General features: G+C 62.8%; 1 protein-coding gene across 3 annotated transcripts in view; it reads left to right on the forward strand.

The window, feature by feature from the left end:
• The window catches only part of KCNQ1 (potassium voltage-gated channel subfamily Q member 1), a gene marked incomplete at both ends in the record, with an annotated part of 349,658 nt that overhangs the window by 43,783 nt on the left and 286,285 nt on the right, over nt 1-19,590 (forward strand). For all 3 annotated transcript variants that reach the window (XM_079709065.1, XM_079709066.1, XM_079709067.1), the window contains one exon: nt 11,551-11,641. In XM_079709065.1, the coding sequence (XP_079565191.1) occupies nt 11,551-11,641 (91 nt within the window). The remainder of the gene's footprint in view (nt 1-11,550; nt 11,642-19,590) is intronic.

Raw genomic sequence — 19,590 nt, forward strand, 5'->3', positions numbered from 1 at the left:
TTGGGAGCTGGCACATTCCAAATCCAAGTGCAGGCCGACGGCTGGAAACTCAGGCAGGGTCTCTGTGTTGGAGTCTTGAAGCAGAATTCCTTCTTCTCTTTGGGGAAACCCCAGTGTCTGCTCCTGGGGCCTTCCCCTGATGGACAAGGCCCTGCATCAGGGAAGGAGACCAGGGTCGCTCAGTCTGCTGCCTGTAGGTGTTCACCACGTCTAAAGCACACCCTTCTTGGCCGCCTCTGGTGTCCGAGTGTCAGGTGGGAGACCCCGGCCCAGAAAGGTTCCCAGACGTCAAGGCCCAGGTGGGAGGTGAGGTCTCTCTGAGGTGGGACAGGAGTTTTGGCCGCGGATAGGAATCGGCAGTGAGGGGCACGTGTCCCCTCACCCCCCCCCTCGGAGTCAGGGAGTCCTGAGGGTCTGGGAACCCTCTCCCCGGGCATGGAGACCTCTCCCGGGACTGAGGTTTCCCTGCCGAGTTCTGGACTCCACAGACATTGGTATCTGTGTTGGAAGAGACAGCGGACATAGGGGCACCTCCTCCATCGTTCCGAGTCGGCGGCTGCTGCTTCCCTGCCTGTCTGTGCCGCCTCCTCCCTGAATTCTTTGCAGGGTCCATGTGGCCGTGTTCTCTTCTCTCCTCTGGGCTTTGCACATGCTGTTCCCTCTGCCTGGGTCAGGCCCCCGCCTCTGAGAAGCCCTCCCTGCTTGCCCCTTCCAAGGGGAGTGGGAGAGAGAAGAGGGGTTGGGAGAGAAAGGGGTGCCCAGCCGGAAGCCCCCACCTGCCCACTTCAGGCCTGTGATGTCCCTGGGCCTGTGGAGTGTGTGCGTCAGGGTCAACCCCACACCTGCCTCGGCTCCCTGATGAGAGGTGGCCGGCACCCAGGCCCCTCGGTAGCAGCTGGGGAGGCCTCCCTCTCCTGCAGGCTCTCACTGGTGGTGGTTCTTAGCCCAGTCGTAGAGCTGGGTGGCATGCTGCTGAGTCCCTGAGGTCCCAGCCCCAGACTCTGGGGCTGCTTCTGTCTCCCTAGTGGAGCAGAGGCAGGCTCTTGGCACCCTCGACGCACCCCCACTTGCCAGTGGGGAAACCAAGGCTCAGGTCACACAGCTGCTCAGTTTCCAGGGACCCCTTGAGTCAGGCCGAAGCCTCCACCGTGGAGTTATGAGGTTTCCTTCAGCTGCAGATCAAGCCAAACTGCAGCAAGAAAGGCTTAGGCTAGACAGGAGGAGGGACTTTTCCAGCAGGGATGAGCCCGAGACGTCCATCCCCTCGGGCACTGATGGGGTTACGTTGCCCGGCTGCAGGCCACCTTGCTCCTCCTTGTACTTGTGTTGAGGTGTGTCGGGAGCCCTGCTGTGGCCTCGAGTCTCCAGAGTTGCCCTGTTTGAAGGAGGGCAGGGATCTGGACCCTCGGCAGGAACCCCACCAGACCCCTCCCACCTCCGCTGGTGCCCAAGTCCTCCACTACCTGTTGCCCCGTCTCACCCCAGAGGGGAGGCTGCCCCATCCCGTCCGGTCCCATCCCATCCTGTCCCGTCCCAGGAGAGGCCTGCAGGGCCCGGCCGCGCCCAGGCCGAGGATCTCCCTGCGACACAGGCCGTGTCCGGGGTAGAGCCAGTGGGCACAGGTACGTCCAGCTGCCTGTGCTGCCCACTGGGAGGGCCTGCTGGGCTCCTCCCCCAACCCAGAACGGGCCTCTTTCACGGGGAAGACGACGTGTGTCCTGGGACAGATAAGGCCTCTGTCCGTGGGGTCACTTCAGTTTGTTCTCTGGCACCTTCTAAATATACCCTCCGAGGGGGTTCTTATCGCGGCCGGGCCGGGCCGGGCAGCCAGGCTTAGCGTGGGCGACACTGTGCGGGTCAGAGCCACCCCCCAGCCCTGGGCCCTGGATGGGCTCGTCCTCTCTGCCAGGCGGCCCTGCCTCAGGTGGGCCTGCCGTCCAGTGCTGGGACCCCGAGGGCCCGGACATCCCCCAGCCCTCCTAGCCAAGCCCGCCTGGGGCCTGTCCTCCCACCGCTGGGCCGGGGCAGCCCCTCAGGGGTGGTCAGTGGGAGGACAGGCCCTGCCACTCAGGTGGACCCTGTTTTCCTGAAGGCGTGAGGGACAGCCTGGTGGGAGGAGCCTGCACTGGAGTCGGGCAGCCCTGGAGTCCCTTTCCCGCTGCTGTTTGCGGCCCTGGCTCTGGGCAGTCACATGCCCTCTTTCTCCTCCGATGAGGGACAGGCCTGCCTCTGGGGCTTCTCGTGAAGACCAAGTAGACAGGAGGCGGTGGGCTTTTACTCACCTTGTCCCTGCCCTCCTAACCCTCCGAGGCCTGGACCCGCCGGGGCTCCTCAGGGGAAGGAGGATGGGGTCCCAGGTCTGTGGGGGGCTGCCCCTGCTGTCTGTTGGATGCTGAGAAGGTTCCCAGGGGGCTGGATGTTCCAAGTTCAGTCGCCCACAACCTGATGCTCGGATATGGCTATGGTGTTTCTGATTGTGTAACAGGCCCCTGTGGAATCACACATGTGTGTACACACGGCACCCCCCTCCCCCAGACCCCCACAGCCACCCCTCTAGTGCCCTGAAAAGGCTTTGAAATGACTGCTTAGGGCGATGTGGTTGAGCCCTCAGCCAAGGCCTGTCCTCAACTGCCCCCACAGCTGCCCCCCGCTGGCGTGGCCCTCAGCAGAAGGGGTCGCCCCCCCGGAAACGTGAGGGCCCTGTGCTGAGGTGGACATGGAACGTGAGCGGACGCCAGGCGTCGGGATGAGATGCAAGCGTGGCCACAACCCACGTCCTCTGACAGCAGCCAGGCCGCTGGGCAGGGCGGTGGCCTGTGTGACCCCCGAGCTCGGCTGGACCCGGGCCGTCCCACTGCCCGCCCTGCAGGGCTGTCAAAGCAGAATGCATGGCCAGTGCGGGGGCCGCCACTGCCATCTTGGGGTGGGGTGCAGTGGGGCTTTTGGGGACCGGCCAAGATGGGCCTGAAGTGCCTTCGGCCAGGGGGCTCCCCGGGTACCCCCGGGGCCTCCAGGATGGAACGTGTTTCCGTCTGCGCGGGGAGGTCAGGGTCCCTGAGCGCGGCCGTCGGGTGAGCGAAGGTGGTAGACCCCCTGTCTTTATGGTGCGCTGCTCTCGGCGGAGCTGTCACACGCCTTCCCGGGGGAGCAGGACCCCGTCCCTATGCCCAAGCTGTCCCCTCACCTGCGTCGTCCTGGGTTTCGGGGAGAGGCCCCGAGGAGAGGGTGCGGGCTGAACCCTGGCAGTCGCTGCCCGGCCGGTGGCCTCCCCGCAGACGCTGAGCAGAGTGGCTGTGAGAGCCGTGCCTTGCAGGCTTGGGAGGGGCCGGTGGCATGGGAGGGGCCGGCGGCGCGGGCGGTCCGGACGGGTGCAGTGTCCCCCCATGGTCTCCCCCAACTAGCCTGGAGTCGGTCTCCTGGGGCAGCCTATCCCTGCTGCCTCTGGGGCCGACTCTGGGCAGCTGGACCATGGCCCTCAGAGCCCTCGCCCAGTGCGTCGTGATGCACTCCTGGCAGTGGGGTGGCCGTGCCTGCTCCCAGCTCACGTCAGAGCCCACCCTCCCCCCAGGGAGGCTCCTTTCTGCCTGGCACTATTAGCATGCAGTCTGGTGGAGGGGGGCATACGTGGAGAGCTGCCTGGTGTCCTGGCCCTTTGGAAGCCCTGTAGGGCCTTGGCTGAGCCCGTGGGGGTGGGATGTGGCAGGGCAGGGCAAGGAGGAGAAGAGGGTATGAAAGGATCTCACTGCTTGATAGACCCTGGAGGCCTACATGGAGGAGGTGGCACTGAGAATTCTTTCCACTGAGCTCCTGAGTTCAACCTAAAACATTCGTTAAGTCAATCAGTCATTCAACAAACACTCATGTACCAGGCCCCATATGGGGCCTTCAAAGGGGGACATCGGCAGATGGGCCTCTGCCTGGGGAACCTTTGCTCTATCAGGGGGCAAGAGTGGGCAGCAGGTGGTCAGTGGTCTGATGAGAGTGGGGCAGGACCCACAGGGCCCAGCTGTGGCATCAGAAGGCCCCCTGCGGGGAAGCCCAGGAAAGTGGGTTTGGAGTTCAGACTTCATAGGAGAGTCTTTAGCTTGGGAGGGGGCTGGTGGGATTTGCATTTTCCCAGGATCGCCCCGGCCACCCAGCGGACACTGAAAGACTGGGGCAGGGAGACCAGTGGGGTGTGGGCTGAAGCTTCCGGTGCAGTCCTGGTGGCCCCCCGGTGGTGGTGGCCCCCAGGCAGTGGAGGCCTGGCCTTTGGGGAGGTGCCGTGCGCACAGGCACAACGTGAGGGCCCAGCCAGAGCACGAGGTGTGAGGTCCTGTGTCTCCGGGGTCCCCAGCCCAGTTCACTTTCAGAAGAAGTGTCAGCTGAAACCCCACAAGGCTGTGGAAGGCCTCCGTCTAGCTACAGGAATCGCATCGCCCGGGTGAACCTTGTAAAGGAATGAGACTCGGTGCCTCTGAACAAGCCCCGTGGAAGGTTCAGAGTTGGGGCGGGGGGCGGCCGTGGAAGCCCTGGTCAGGAGGCCTGGCCTGGACCCTGCCCGGCACGAGGTGGGGAGACGGGGTGGGGGGGCTGCTGTGGTCACGGGTGAGAAGCACGGGGGTCCCTGGGGAGCCGAGCCTCACCTGGGCCAGGTCGACTGCCACTCCCGGCTCCTTTCGCTCTCTGGCGCGATGCGGTTTGGATGGTGCAGTGCCGAGTGGTGACCTCGGAAGGACACGGCTGCGTCCTAATCCCCGGAGCCTGTGACCTTATTTGGAAAGAGGGTCTTTGCAGACATAGTGACAAGATGAGCAGGAAACTCTAAATGTATCTTGGACTGTTTTAAAAATTGTGACACTAACATATGTTTTTACCAGATACCTGATGCTGATTTTTGAAAACTCACTAAAGATTCACTAATAGATATCATCATCCTAAGTAATTTCTTTGTTTATTAAAACGCTTTATACGTTATAGAGGCTGAATAATGGCCCGCCAAGATGTCAGGCCCCCTGGAACTTGCGAACGTGACCTTACGTAGAAACAGCGTCTTGGCAAGGGTGATAAGTTAAGGGTCTTGAGAGGAGGGGATGGTCCTGGATACCCGGGGGAAGGGGGCTCAAATCCAATGACAAGCATCCTCACGAGAGACACACAGAAGAAACAGACACGGGGGAGTTGGCCCCATGACGATGGAGCAGAGACTGAGGGATGTGGCCATGAGTCCAGGATGCCTGGGGCCCCCAGAAGCTGGAAGAGGTCCAGTCCCGCCCCCCACCCCCGCCTGCCCAGGACAGCCCCCCGCACCCCGTGGTTCAGCCTTGGATGTGGCGTTCCCGCTTGGAGGACCCTGGCACGGAGGGCTGGGCCTGGCCCTTGGCAATGGGGTCCCCTGCCCAAGGGGGAGGCTCAGTCCTTGCCTTGAAGCTGGAGCTGGGTAGGGGGCCCCAGGGCTGGCCGGTCTCCTCGCCTCTTGCTGTACAATCCAGGGCCCTCTCAGGGCTGGGCAGCGTGGGCGGGAGGGGCAGCCCCACAGCCTGGAGCCGGGACCCGCCTCGCCCGTGGGCTCGGTCTCCTTGTGGGAGGTGATATGACACCTTCCACACGGGGTGTGGTGGGGAGCTTGTGCGTAGCACCCAGCACCTGGGCCCGAGGTGTGAGCTGCCACGTGCCTGGCCCAGCCCCACCCAGAGCAGTGCTGCGCATGGGCTGGACCAGCGGGGCGCGGGGTCTTGGCATCCTGTTGGGCAGTGTTGCCCCCAACCCCGGGGACAGCCCTGGTGGGACCAGAGGTTGCCTCCCCCCGGGGGTCCAGTGCCACGGGGGATATGTCCAGGCGCTGGCTCACCAGCCCCGGGGCCCAAGCGGGGGTACCTGTCCTCTGTTTGTTCGGAGGTGTTTATTATCTTTCAGGGTGACTTTTGTGCAAAGAGGAGCCCCTCCGATACAGCTGGGGTTTGAACGTCAGCACCTAATCTATTAAATCACGCGTTCCGAGTTCGGCCTTGAGCTTTAGGCCACTGGACAAGCCCTTTGCCTGTTATCGGCCCGAAGGTCCTGGCAGGGTGGGCGGGTTTTTGAAGCTCGCTCAGCCTCATTTATAGCCTTTGTCAAACACTGGCAGCCATCCAGGGCTTGTGTATAAAAGTCATTTACTTAGTTTCCTTTTTTTTTTTTAACTTTAAAAACATTCTGTTAAGATGCATGTAACATAAAATTTATGCTGTAACCATTTCTAAGTGCACAGCTCAGTGGCATGACGCACGTTCACATTGCTGTGCAACCACCACCCCGTTCACCCCCAGAACTTCATCTTCCCAAACTGACACGCTCTGTCCCCGTTAAACACTCACTCCCCATCCCCTTCCCCAGCCCCTGGCCCCCAGCATCCTATTTTCTGTGTCTGTGGATTTGATGACTCTCAAAGGCACCTCGCAGGAGCAGAATCGTGCTGGACCAACAAAACTTTTCAAAGTACGTAATTTTTATCCATTGAATAAATTGAGCACACAGTTAACGGCACATCTTACGTTCTCTGATTCGTCCCAGCGCTGCATTTCAGTGTCCCGGAATCTCAGCTTTGAGCCCAGGGAGCCCGAAGGCTGAGGTCTTTCACGTCTGGATTCTGAGGGCGCCTTGAACAGGCCACATTCCCTTTGCACGTGAAGTGTGTGCTTCTTGTTCACATTTTCAACGTCATTGGGAAACATCCCCGTGTTGAAAGAGGCTTCCCTGTGGGCTGGAGAGACCGTCACGGTTAGACTTACGTAGGTTCCCCGAGGGTCCGGCCCATGCCCTGTCTCTGTGGGGCACCGGCCTGGGTGAGCCCGCCAGTCCCAGGTGCTGGGGTTCCCAGCCCACTGTAGGGGTTGAAGGGGGTGCAGTCTACAGCCCGCCTCCTGCGCCCTGGAGCGCCCTCCTGCCGAGTTGCGGACCACGGCCCTGGCACGGCTCCTGCATTCTTCTGTGTTTCCAGGGCACCTGCTGCCACGGATCCTGAAATGATGTCCGATAACGTTCCGGGCGTCCCTCGGGGCGGGGGCTGGCGGCCGCAGTGCCAGGGGCGGATCAGCCGTCAGGGCACAAGCAGGCCATTGTCCTCGGGCCCGGAGCTGCCTCACCCCTGGCTGCAGCCACCTCCCTCGGGCACTCACACGCCCTCCTGGGAAGTTGGATCGAGCAGCACTGGGGGCCGAAGGGGCCTCTTCTCCCCGACAATCCTGCTCCCCACGCCCCATCCAAAGAACAGGGCGGTTTCCTTCTTTCCCTGGACCTCTGTCTCCCAGCTCCTGGGGGTCTGTGCCTGCCTGGCTTTGGGGCCTTGGGAGGCGAGCTGGGACGGACAGGTGGTGGCCAGCCCTGCAGAGGCGGGAGGGGGGTGTCAGGCACCTCAGGCTGCTGCGAGCCCCGAAGGGCAGGGACCCTATCTTGGCATCGCTGAGGCTCCGGGGCCCATGCAGGACAGGTTGGAGGGGACAAGAATCACCTTTGTTAAGGGATTCTTTCTGAAACTAGCACGACGTATGCGAATAGTTGAAGAGCTGTTTAGCCTTCAGAATACAGCAAGGCTGAAACTAGCAAAGTGTGTAGGGATAATAAACACCAAACCCCCTGAGCTCCAGAGAAAGTAGTCTCCAGCCGGGTCCCCGGGGAGGAGCTCCCGGGCAGGGGCCCCGCGCTCTGACCCAGAGCCTCAGCCTCTGGGCGCACAGAGCGGGGGGTCTCCATGCACCTCTGAACGGAGCTCGGGGTGAGGGCACCCGCCCTGCTGTTACCCTCCATGCAGGCCTGTCCACAGCCCCAGGCAGGGCTGCTCTGGCCAGAACCTTCCTCCTTGGCAAGGCTCAGTCACCCTTCCCCCGGCCCCCTGAGCACAGCCAGACACAGGACAGCGAGTAGAAGAGGTCTCCCGGCAGCTATGGTAACTGCAGCCCATTCAGGACGCTCCCCCGGGGTCTCTGTGCCCCGCCTGGCACGCAGTTCTAACAAGCCCTCGCTCTGCTTTCTGTCCGAGGTCATCCTAACAGCGACACTGAACGGGCGGTTGCCACCCTGGCAGCAAGAGTCATAGAGGGACAGGCCTTGTAGCAGAGTGACGGCGGCTTCCTAGGCCCCAGAGCACGGCCGAGCCGCCGCCTGGCGGCATGCAGCGCCCACCACGATGCACCGCTTTGGGCTCTGTCTGCTTCGTCTGCCTTGGGAGACAGGAAACAGCAGAGAATTCAGGAGCACATCCTGGCCGTGGAGGCTGGGGAGCCCTGGGCAGCGGGGCCCAAAGACCTGGGTCCAGACCTGGCCCAGGCCGGCTCCCTCCCCTCCCGGGCCTCACCTTCCTGGCTGCGGGTCGCTGCAGGCTTGGGGACAGTGGTGCGGGGCACAGGGCACGTGACTCAAGAGCTGAGGCCAGTTTTATTGATGTGGGGACTGCGAGTCAGCACTGATGTTGGTGTCCTGACCTCTGAATCTGAGTGTGACCGTGTGTGGAAAAGGGGGCTTCGCAGGTGTGGCTAAGCAAAGGATCTGGATCTGGGGGATTGTCCTGGATCACCTGGCAGACCCTGGGTGTCATCGCAAATGTCCCTCAGAGTGGGGGCGGGTCAGAGAGAGATGAGACCACGCGTGTCGTGCTCCCTGCCCCCACCCCCGGCCCTTGGCCTCGTCACCTCCGTGGTTTGACCATGTGAGGTTCATTCACCCTTGGGAAGCGTGGAGCCCGAGCCCCGGTTTCCCCGTATGTAGCATCTGTGGCATCTGTCCCCGGATCGCTTCCTGTGGCCCGACAGGGAGTGGTTGAAGTATCCCCACGGGCCATGGGCGGGTGGGTTCTGCCCATCTTCTCAGGAGGAGAGGGCATGAGGTGGGACACTGGTCCCAGCCTTGGGCAGGCACAGGACTGACCCCTGAGTCCCTGCCCGGATGTCCACTGCCCTGAGAGGCAGTGGCCGCGGGCTGTGGCTCTGGCTGTGCTGATGGGGGAACTGAGGCCAGGGAGTAGCCTGGACCACGTTGCAGGCAGTGTGGCTTCTTTGTGCAGCTGCCTCTACACCCAGGGGGCCTCGGGGTGGGGGTGGGGTGGGCACCTCCCTCCCTGCGGGACCTCACCTGCCCTGGTTTCTCTCGTCCGAGCCGGGCAGCGAGGTCCTGGGACTCACGGGGCTTCAGGGTGTGGGCCGGGGGCAAGTGAGCTCTGTGCCCGAGGGACAGTTGGGCCAGCCAGGCACTCACTCTGCCAGCCAGGGTTCGCTTGTGTCCCCCTGAGATTGAAAGCTTCCTGAGGTGGGGGCCCAGGGTCTCAGTCACCACACAAGGGATGCCCTCAGGTCCCAGCAGGGAGGCATGGCTGCATCTGTTAAAGGGCTTCCCTGGGGGCTGGGCGGGCCTGGACGCCCTTCCAAGCCGGCAGGTGGGTCCGCAGTCAGGGTGAGTGGAGGGTGGGCGTGCAGAGTCCTCGGGGGGTAGCACCGGGTATATGGACTTGGGAGGCTTGATGCAGCCTCGGGCCCTGGGGCGCTGGTGTCTGGACAGGAGGCCCCAGGCCGGGCGAGGGCTGCGGCTACCAGGGTCCTGCTAGGAGCCGCTGCGGGACTCGGGGCTGCGTTTCAGACTGTGCTTCGGGTCCAGCGTCCTGGTTGGGGCTGGTGTGAGCCGGGCTGTACCCCACAGAGAGGAAGGTGGGGCGCAGAGGAAGGGCCAGCATGGAAGGGACGGAGGAGGGAGCTGGGACTCGATGGAGGCACACCTGAGCAGGTGCGGGCTGAGTACCTGCTGTGCGCCAGGCCCTGTCCCCGGCACGGGGGTGCGGCGGGGCTGGCACCCCACAGCCCTCCTCTGGGGGCTCATGGTCTTGGGGGTGGACGACGCAGAAGGGGGCAAACAGGCCCCAGGCCCGGCGGTGATATGTGAGCATGAAGGACACGGGTGGAGGCATGTGGGGGTGAGTGTTGGGTCCCGTCTGCGGGTGAGGGTGCGGAGCTTGCAGGCGGGGCACCGGCAGGTGCAAAGGCCCTGAGGCAGGCGGGGTGGGGGCATGCCGGGAAAGAGCTGGGGTCAGGGTCACCGTGGTGTCATGCGGGGGTGATGTTGAGGACTCAGTCAGTGGCCGGGCAGGGTGGACTCTGGGGCCCAGGGTGGAGGCAAGCACTGTGGTCAGGACAAGAGACAAGGCTGATGAAGGGGCGGGTGGCTGGGACCCGGCTCTGTGGGTCCAGCTGACCCAGCCTGTGTGAGGCACCAGGAGAGAGGTGGGGACGAGAGCTGTTGGAGGGAACCCCGCGAGCTGCGGGAGAGCAGCCGGCTCTTGGGGCGGGCTCCCCAGGCAGGGAGGAGCATCTGGGCGGCCCAGGTCCTGTCTCCCCCAGGAAATGTGGGCAGGGAGAGTGGGCTGTGTCGGGCAGCCTGTTCTCAGCAGGCTCTGAGGGGCCGGGAGGGAAGGTGGGCTGGAGTGGGGAGGAGCGGGGCAGTGGGGGGGAGATGCAGGGGGCTTCCTAGTGGGCACAGGGCAGGCGTGTGGGGATGGGGGGTGGAGTGAAAGCAACTGCGGACAGCAGGATCTCGGTGGGGAGAGGGCCAGGGCTCCTGGGTGCTGGCAGGGGGTCCGTGTCGTGGGCCCAGAGAGCTTTCTGCACACCTGCACCCCCGGGGCCATGCGAGGACCCACCTGGAGAGTGTGCTTGGAGCCCCTGGACGACCCCCCTAGAGGTGTCCTCTTCCCAGGCAGGAGGAAGGCTGGGGGCTCGTCCTGGTTTCATCCAGGGACGTGGAGGGAAGGGCCCGGAGGGTCTGCCTTCAGGAGGCCTTACTGGTTCGGGTGTGATCAGAGCAGCCCGTCTGTGCAGGGATGGGGTGGGGTCAGGGGATGGGAGGGGGCTGAGCCTGGGAGCTGGCCCCAGGGGCAGGGGCTGCCATCTTCCCTTTGTTCAGCTCTGTGGGCTCCACCTCAGGCCTCCCCACACCCCCGCCCCCGGGATGGGGAGGGGAAAGCAGGCGCAGGGCTGGCGTCAGAGCAGCCTCCCGCCCGGGAGCCCAGGCTCTGGTGACACCCCATTAGCGGCTGCGGGAGACGGCCCCCTCCTGGCGCCTGTGCTGCAACCCCTGAGCCTCGTGTTGAGTGCACTGCCCTGGTTGTCAGTACGGCCACGGAGCCCTGCGGCCATCGCCACTACGTGCAGGTGCAGGACGTTCCCCTCCCCCAAAGGAGGCCCCTCCGGCCCCGGTGGTCACCAGGCTGCTCTCTGCTCTGTGGATTTCCATCCTGGACACCTTAGAGACAGGTGGTGGGCAGGGTCTGGTTCTCGGCGTGGGGTCCCAAGGCCCACCATAGCCTGGGTCAGAGCTCATCCCACCGTAGCCTGGGTCAGAGCTCATCCCTTCGAGGCCAGGTGACGTCACATGCTGTTGGCTGTGCCACACTTTGTGCACTTTTCACGGATGGCTGTCAGGGTTGGCGGCCCTTGGAACCCTCAGATCCGGGGAGGGAAGGGCCTGCTCCCCGGGCCTGGGCCATGTCTGAGGGGGGAAGGGGTGGGCATCCTGGCGTGGGCGCTGACCGCGTGTCCTCCTGTCCCGCAGCTTCCTCATTGTCCTGGTCTGCCTCATCTTCAGCGTGCTGTCCACCATTGAGCAGTATGTCGCCCTGGCCACGGGGACCCTCTTCTGGATGGTACGTAGCTGCGTGAGGGGTCCTGCACTCTCATCCCCCAGACGTGTGGACCAGGGGGTGAAGCCAGCTGCTCCCTGGCCTCTCCCACCCACAAAACACTCCTCTGCCGGAGCCCCCCTGCTAGCTGGCTCTGCAGGCTCGCCCTGATACTGGGGGACCAGAGGTGTGGGGATGCCCTACCCTGGCACCCTCACCTGCCAGGATGTGGCCGTCAGGCTGAGAAGGCCAAAGAATGAGAGGACCCCGGGGCCTGGTGGTCTGGGAGAGCTTCCTGGAGGAGGGGGCTTCTGAGCTGGGCCAGGAAGGAAGGACAGGAGAACACAGGCACAAGGAGCCGGGGTTGTGGTCTGCTCGGCCTGCGCTGTGGCCCCGGGTCTGGCTGGTACTCGGACCCTACAGGTGTCTCAGCCCCTGCCCCAGCCTCTGGCCAGGTTGCCTCCAGCCCTGGCCAACTGATGGCTGCAAGCTTGGGTCCCCAAGTCCTCGTAATGTGGCCTTGAGGCAGTGCCTGTTTTATGTGCATGCCGTCGGCTCCACTTTCCCTTTGATGTTTCCGGATTTTGGTTCACAGGAGTTTCCCCCTCTCAGGTTATAGAGAAACAGCCACAGCTGCCTCAAGCACTTGTCCGGGTTAGTCGGGTGGCTTTAAACTGTTGATGGCAGTGGGCACACCCTGGCGTGAGGATCAGATTCACTCTCGCTCTATCCCTCTCGTCTGCCCCCTCTCAGCACCACTTACTCCAGAGCGTGTCTTTGTTCCCCAATGTGAGGAGCCATTTTTGTTGTGAACCAGGAGTCCAGGTGCCAGCGGCTCTACTCTGGGATCTCCCTGTTCTGTCCACGGCTGTTTGTCCGTGCATCTCTCCCAGAGCCATGCTGCTTTGCTGATGTTTGCACTAAAATTTGTTTTACCATGTGGTTAGTATCTGTGCCCAGCTCTTCTCTTTCAGGGGCAGTTCTTGCTTGTTTGTTTGTTCTCCCCAGTGACCTTCACAATCAGCTTGTCTGCCTCCCAGAAAAAATCCGATGGTGTTTCATGAATGAATCTGGGGAGACCGACATCTCTCTGGGGTGGGGTCTTTCTGTCCATGGTCAAGCCGTGTCTGTTTTATCCAGGAGGGTTTTATGGTTTCGTAACGTGGATTTTAGACCGTTGTTGTTATTATTTTTAATATACTAATAGTTGTTCTTGTTAGTTGCCATCACAAATGGGATCTTCTCTTCCACTATGTTTCCTGGAGGTTATTTTGGTGTCTCGGAAAGCCTTTGCTCTTATCGCTTGTACAGCCTGTGACCGCCTCTGTTTTGTTATTGTTTGCAGGAGTTTTTCCTCTGGTCCTTTAGCGTTTTCTGAATTTGGAATTGCCGCTGCTTGGTTTGGTTTAGCATGCTGTTCAGGTGTGGAGACTGGCATCTGTCAGTCACTCTGCTTACCGGGCCAGGGCTAAGGGGGCTCCCTGTGCTTCCTCTGAAGGAATGTGCCAGCCCGGGCAGAGAGGTGTGCATTTTCTCAGTTGGGGGGGTCCTTCAAGTCCAATGAGAGGGCATGATTCTAAAGTGATGGTGTTGACTTCTGTTGGGTGTCTTTCCTGCCTCTGTGGAGGTGTGGGCGGATGTCCTTGCTTTCCCGGGATAACTGTAACTGTCCCGGCATTTTGTTTTTACTGTCCTGTTGGGTTATACTTTCTCATATAAAGGTAGGGACTTGTTTGAAAAGTAGGACGGCCGCCATCCCAGCAAGACGGATGGCCTTTTGGGGTCATGGAGCCTTCCCCCGTTCGCCTGGTCCTGAGGACCTATGGAAGTAAGCCCGGTGCCAGCCAGGTCCGTGCCAAGGCCCCAGAGGCCGCAGCTCCTTGCAGAAGTGCACTCTGGCAGTATGGCGGCTGCCATTGGCCTGCAGAGAAATGTCCCCAAACCCCTTCTCTGGACAGGCCCTGGGGCAGGCCAGGGGTCATCTCCCTCTGGGTGAGTGGTGAGCCGGAGATGCTTCTCTCTGCTGTGGGCATCCCGGGTGCCCTGGCCGGCCGTGTGTCTGCTTCCCAGACGGGGAACTGTCCTTCCCTCTGGCCGGCCTCCTTCCCACCTCCCAGACTGCAGGGGAGGAGCTGTGGGGGGCAGGGGGAGAGTGGAGAAAGTTGGGGGGTGTCTCTGGTGCTTTGGGTTATCACAGGGTGATTTGAGCCCCTGCCCAGATCGCACAAAGCACGTCTGCTCTGCGAGCTGCTCCTGGGGTCTCCTCGTGGCCAAGGTAACTGAGGGTTCAAGAGGCAGCGGCTGGAAGGGTCCAGGAAGACCTTGCTGGGCCGGGCCCAGATTCCAAGGCTGCCATTCTACCAAATGTAAGTGCTGGTGGTGCTGGGCCCAGGGCCCTGGTCGGCCGCTCGTCCCCTGTGTAGGTCTCCTGGGGCCGTAACAAAGTCCACAGCCCGGGCGGCTTAAACAGCAGATGTTTATTGTCTCCCAGTCCTGGAGGCTGGAATCCGAGACCCAGGTGTGGGCAGGGCTGGTCCTCCTGAGGCCTCTCTCCTCAGAGTGTAGACGGCCGTCTCCTCCCTGTGTCCTCACAGGGTCGTCCCTCTGTGTGTGTCTGTATCCTGACCTCCTCTTCTTATAAGGACCCCAGTCCTGTGGGGTTAGGGCCCCACCCTAGTGACCTCATTTTACCTTCCTCACCTCTTTGAAGGCCCAGCTCCAAATACAGTCACATCCTGAGGACTTGGGGGTTAGGGCTTCCACATAGGGATTTGGGGGGCACACAGTTCAGCCCATAAGGCCCCCTGAATGACTGGGGTCAGTTCCTCCTCTGCTGGGAGGTTTACTCTTAGGTTCTTAGCGGCTCCAACAACATTGAATTCCCTGGTTGATGTAAAGCATCCCAGGGACCGCCCCCGCACCCCACCCTGCCACCCCGGGCCCTGCATCAGCACCGAGGGTCCTGAGTTCGGGTGCCAAATCCTTGTGCAGCTCAGGCAGGGCCTCTGGGTGCAGCTGGGATGGGCTGGGTGAAGCCCACATAGACTCTCGGCCCGGGAATCACCACTGATGTGTCAGCGCACCTCAGGCCCTGCGCAGGGGGTGGAAACCAGACCCTTGGTTGGGGGTCACCCCAGGACCGCCCTGGGGTTGGGGGCAGACCCTGGCGGCCTCAGGCCTCGTCTGGCCCGGCCTCCACTTTCCCCTTGGCCTGGCCGGGAGCATCTCCCTCCCCAGTCAGTGCTCTCACGTTCAGACAGGTCTCCTCGGGGCAGGTTTCGTGGTGCCGTCCTGGCCCCTGAGTCCCGGCAGCCCCCAGCCCCTGCCCGCCACTTCCTGCTTAGCACCGACCTCCACCCTCAGTCCCGGCATCTGTGAGGCTCGAGTGCCACCTGGTGGCCGTTCTCTGCAGCGCGGGCACCGTTCCCCTGCTGAGGATGGGGGCTTGGCCCGAGCTGGGGGTGCGGTCCTGCTCCCTCGCCCTCTGGGGCCTGGGATGCGTGTGCCAGCGCTCAGCTCCCGTGCTCCAAGCAGAGGGCCCCCCACTGTGGTCGCATCTCCCGTCCCACCCCTCTGAGGGGAGAGACCCTGTGCCGCCTCCCTCGTCCACCCCCCTTCTCTCACATCAGCACCTTGCACGCTGCCACCCTCGTGTCCCCCCCAGGAGTCCTCTCCACACAGCAGCCATTGGTTGCGGGGGCGACTCTCCAGAACAAAACTCTGATCGTTCTAGAAGCTCCCGGTGGCATTCAAGATCGGCTGGGCCTCTCAGGCCCCCAAATGCTGCTCACCCGGCACCGGCCCGCATGTCTGTCCCCCCCCCGCCGCTGCTCCCCTCTGCTCTGATGCACTGTTTGCTGACCCTTGGACACTCCCGGCCGCCTCGGGGCCCTTGCACGTGCTCTGCTCGGCATGTCACAGGACCGGCTTCTCCTCCCGTCAGGCCTCCACTTGGCTGTCACTGCTTCAGTACCCCCTCCCTAACCGCCTTCTGCGCGGTCCCGTCCCTCCTGCGGCACACCCCGCTCTTGCCTCAGCGGTCTGGGTGTGACAGGGGTCTGCGGGCGGGACGGGGGAGTCACAGGGTCTGTCTCCTTGCTCTGTTCCCCACCCCTAAGGGCAGGGCCCCAGGGGCTGCGACCCCTCCGCAGGCCCAGAACGGTGCTTCCGGGGTTTGGATACCCCTCCTGTGAGCCCACGTGCCCAGAGCTGCCCCGGGGGGCACCTCAAGCTGCTGTGCAGTCCTGGGCCTCGGTTTCCCCATCTGTAGAACGGAGGGCTTGAGCAGGATGGCCTCAGACTTAACCTTTTGATGGCCTTGCAAGGTTTCCAAGGGTTTCCTAACTCACTGGCCTGTGGAGACAGATCCTTTGCGGTGGGTTTGAGCTGGCTGTATCCAGCCGCCACCGGAGTCATGGCCATGGGGGTGTGGAGCGTCGGGGATCCTGGGAGGAATGAGGCAGCCAGGGGCCCAGCCTCCAGGGTGGACGTGAGTTATGTCCGGGGTGGGGACGGGAAGGAGGTAAGAGGTGAAGAGGGACTGGGGGTGGGGGTGTCTGCGGGGATGCTGAGGGCTTCCTGGAGGAGGGGCCGCCCTGAGAGGGGAAGGAGGAGGTAAGCGGGTGCTGGGGGGTCGTGGGGACGGGTAGGGACCCTCCTGCAGCGGGCAACCTCAGGTGGGCCGGGCAGGCGCAGCGCCCCGGAGCTCTCGGTGGAGGTGGCGGCCTGCGGGGCGGTGGCCCCCAGGCGGAGGGAGACCGGGTGCGTGTGGGGAGGGGGCCGCGGGGGCGGGTGTTTGCAGGCGGCCCGGGGGGGGGTGGGGGGGCCGCGGGACACCAGGTGGCGCTGTTGTCCGCGGATCGCGGGCACCGCTGGCCCCAGCCCAGAGCTCCGAGCGGAGCCAGACCGCAGCCGGGAGCCCAGGAGGGGCCGAGCGTGGGCTCCACACAGGATTCCGAGAGCAGCACGATGCTTAAATGGTGGAGAAAAAGTCATTCAAAGCTGTGTTTTCCCAGAGAGCCCATATTTCTTCCTTTCTTTTCATGCGCTCGCTTTTATGGGGCCAGAGAGCTGTTATCTCAGCTCTGTGTGAGGGAGCCCCAGGGCGGCCTCCGAGGGATTAAGCGTTCTGCTGAACCAGGGAGATTTGGGGGGCCTGAAAAAGCCATTTTGGGTGGAATCTCATCTCTGCTGCAGGGTCTGTCCCAGGGCTGTGAATGGGCCCGTTTGAGATCTGAGCCTTGTTTGTGGTTTCCCGGGGAAAAGGGCCACTGCCAGGGCTGCAGGGCCGGCTCCCAGCATGGTTCCTGAATTCAGAGGAAGCCCCGGCTGTGTGTGTGTGTGTGTGTGTGTGTGTGCCTGCCTGCGTGCACGTGTGTCTGTGCGTGGAGGTGTGCGGTGTGCTTGTGTGTCTGCTCGTGCACATCGCCGTGTGCACGCACGTGCGTGTGCGTGGGTCCGTGAGTGTGTGCTCTGTGCCCGTGTCTCTGTGCGCACGCGCGCCTGTGGACGAGTTCTGGGTCTGGGTGGCTCTTCTGTGTCTCCCCCTGTCCTGATGCTGTGGCAGAAACACTCCCCTCCCTGCTCTCTGGAATAAGAGACCCAGGCTGGGCCCAGGTGAGGGGCTGGTTTTTGTCTCTGAAATCGAGGGGTTTTTTTTGTTTGTTTTTATTTTCCTTCCTTTTTTCAAATCCCACACAAAGAGAGAGGCACTCAAAAGCACAACACAAACACCGCGTATTCCATGCCTTCTGGTGGGGAACATACCAGGGAATTGTCCTGCGATGCTGCGGTTAAAAACCCCGTGAGCCGCGGCCCGGAGGCCTAGGGGATGAGGTCATTGCTGCGGCTTCCTCCCCGGCCCAGGCCCCTCGGCGGTGACCCAGCCCTCCCGCCGCTGGATCACCCACCCCGGGGCTCTGGCTACCCCAGCATGGAGCGAGACTCTCCCGTCCCCTGGGCCTCAGTTTCCCAGATGCAAAACCAGGCTCCATGGGACTCTCTGGGCCCCCTTGGGCCCCTCTGCGGGCCTCACTTTTCTCAGGAACGCAGTCTAGGCTCTGTCCTCAGAACCACCACCCCCGCCCCCCGGCGGCCCCAGCTCACACTCAGCTCGGGCCTCTGCAGGCCCGCGTGTTCCCAGCTTCTGCTCTCTACACCCTTCACATGCCAGTGAAGACGACCACGCTAAGTCAGGACCTGCGGCCCCCGTGGGGAGCCTGCTGCGTGCGCGCCCTCTGCCCTGTCCTTCACTCACACGGAGGGGATGAGACTCCCAGAGCTTAGGTCACTCCTACCCAGTGTCAGGGCACCAGAGGGTGGCCCAGGTTTTTCACGGGTGGCCCAGGTTTTCCATTAGCAAACCCCAGGTCTTGTTTTCTCCAAGGCTGCCTCCTCCTTGGAGTCTTCTTCTCCCAGCCGTCTCCTCTCTGCTTGGTGAACTCCTACACATCCCACAAAGCCCCGCTCCTGTACATTGGCTTTTGGGATGCCTTCCTGCTCGCTCAGTGACATCACTTGCTTCGTCCTCCAGTGCTCTGGGAAGATGTCATCTCCCCCACTGCGGGGCCTTGAGCTCCTTGGTCTCTGTCCCCAGCACACAGGAGCTGCCCAGTGAGGACTGGTTCCCACTGCCTGGGCCTTCTCTGATGTTCTGCCTCAGAATGTAGTCCACCCTTTCCCTCCACCCTGGTAGGGGTGTCCTCGCCTGCGTTTGTTCAGCCAGCAAGTGTTTCTCGTGCACCCACTCACATGCCAGGGTCTGTGTGCAAATAGCAGGGATTCTCGGGGACAGGACACGGGCTTCATGTCTGCGCCCCCAGGGCCCTCCCCGTGGGCCCTGTGTAAGAGGGGGCCAGTGCTGAAGCATGGGGAAGGACTGACCCCCCGCCCCCGGGAGCCGGAAGGTGGTGGCGGTGCGCTTCTGCGAGCACACGTGTATGTGCGTGTGGACACGCATGTCCCGCCAGGCCAGGGTTGGGCCTTGGCCTGGCTCAGGTGTCCCGCTTGTCCCTCTATAGGGCGGGGGTCTTGGCTGCCTCACGGGCAGTGACTTTCCGTGGGCAGAGCAGAGCCTCTTGGGTTTGGGGTAGAAACACTGAAAGCTAAGGGACAGCCCCACACCGCAGTCTGCATTCTGGATATTTCTGCCCAGCGGAGCTGGCTGAAGTGTCCCGGGGTCTGACCGTGCAGCCTGGGGGTGTGGAGCGGCCCGCGGCTCCAGGCCACAGGGGCCCCCTCGCTTGTGCCTCTGAGGCCCTGCCCGGTGCCGACCCAGGGAGACGGGATAGAGGGACACTGGCCTCAGGGATGGGGGCGGGGGTGAGCTGGGGGTAGGGGTCCGGGCTGCTCCTCAGGCAGGTGAGGAAGGGCCCCACCCTGGACAATGCGTGTCTGGGGAGAGGCAGACTGCTGTGTTTGTCCACCCCGTGCCAGGTGGGGTGGGCAAGACCCAGGCAGCCCCTGCACTCCCCCGGGTCTGGGTCACCCCTGATGTCCCTGTGTGAGTCCGTGAACAGAAGCTTAAGGGCCGCCAAGCAGAATTTGAAGCTGCTGCCCTGAAGGGGTCTTGGCTAATTCTCCAGAGCCCCTTTGCCACCTGGTGGGGACCCCTGAGAACGAGAACCCCGACTCCCGGGATTCTGTGGACATTGGCCTGAGCCCCCTCTAAAGCCCTCTAAACCAGGGGCCCAGCGCCTCTGCTCGCTGTGACGGGCCCCTCACTTCCTCTAGTGTCTCCAGGGCATTTCTCCACCACCGCCCCCATCCACACTCGAGTGTCATTGCTTCTCCTGGCGCCTGTGGCCTTTTTTCCTCATTGTGTGTGGTTGTCGTGGGTTTTTGGCTTCCTCGGCCTGGAGTGGCCTGGGCCCTCCCTTTGGGGTCTCCCTCCTGGGCTTGCAGGGGTGAGTGCCACTGTCCCTACCTTATAAGGGGGACGGTCCCCCAGCCCGAAGGCATCTGAGCAGGAGGAG

This window comes from Hyperoodon ampullatus (genome assembly GCF_949752795.1).
Source record: "Hyperoodon ampullatus genome assembly, chromosome: 7".
In the NCBI taxonomy this organism is placed as follows: Eukaryota; Metazoa; Chordata; class Mammalia; order Artiodactyla; family Ziphiidae; genus Hyperoodon; species Hyperoodon ampullatus.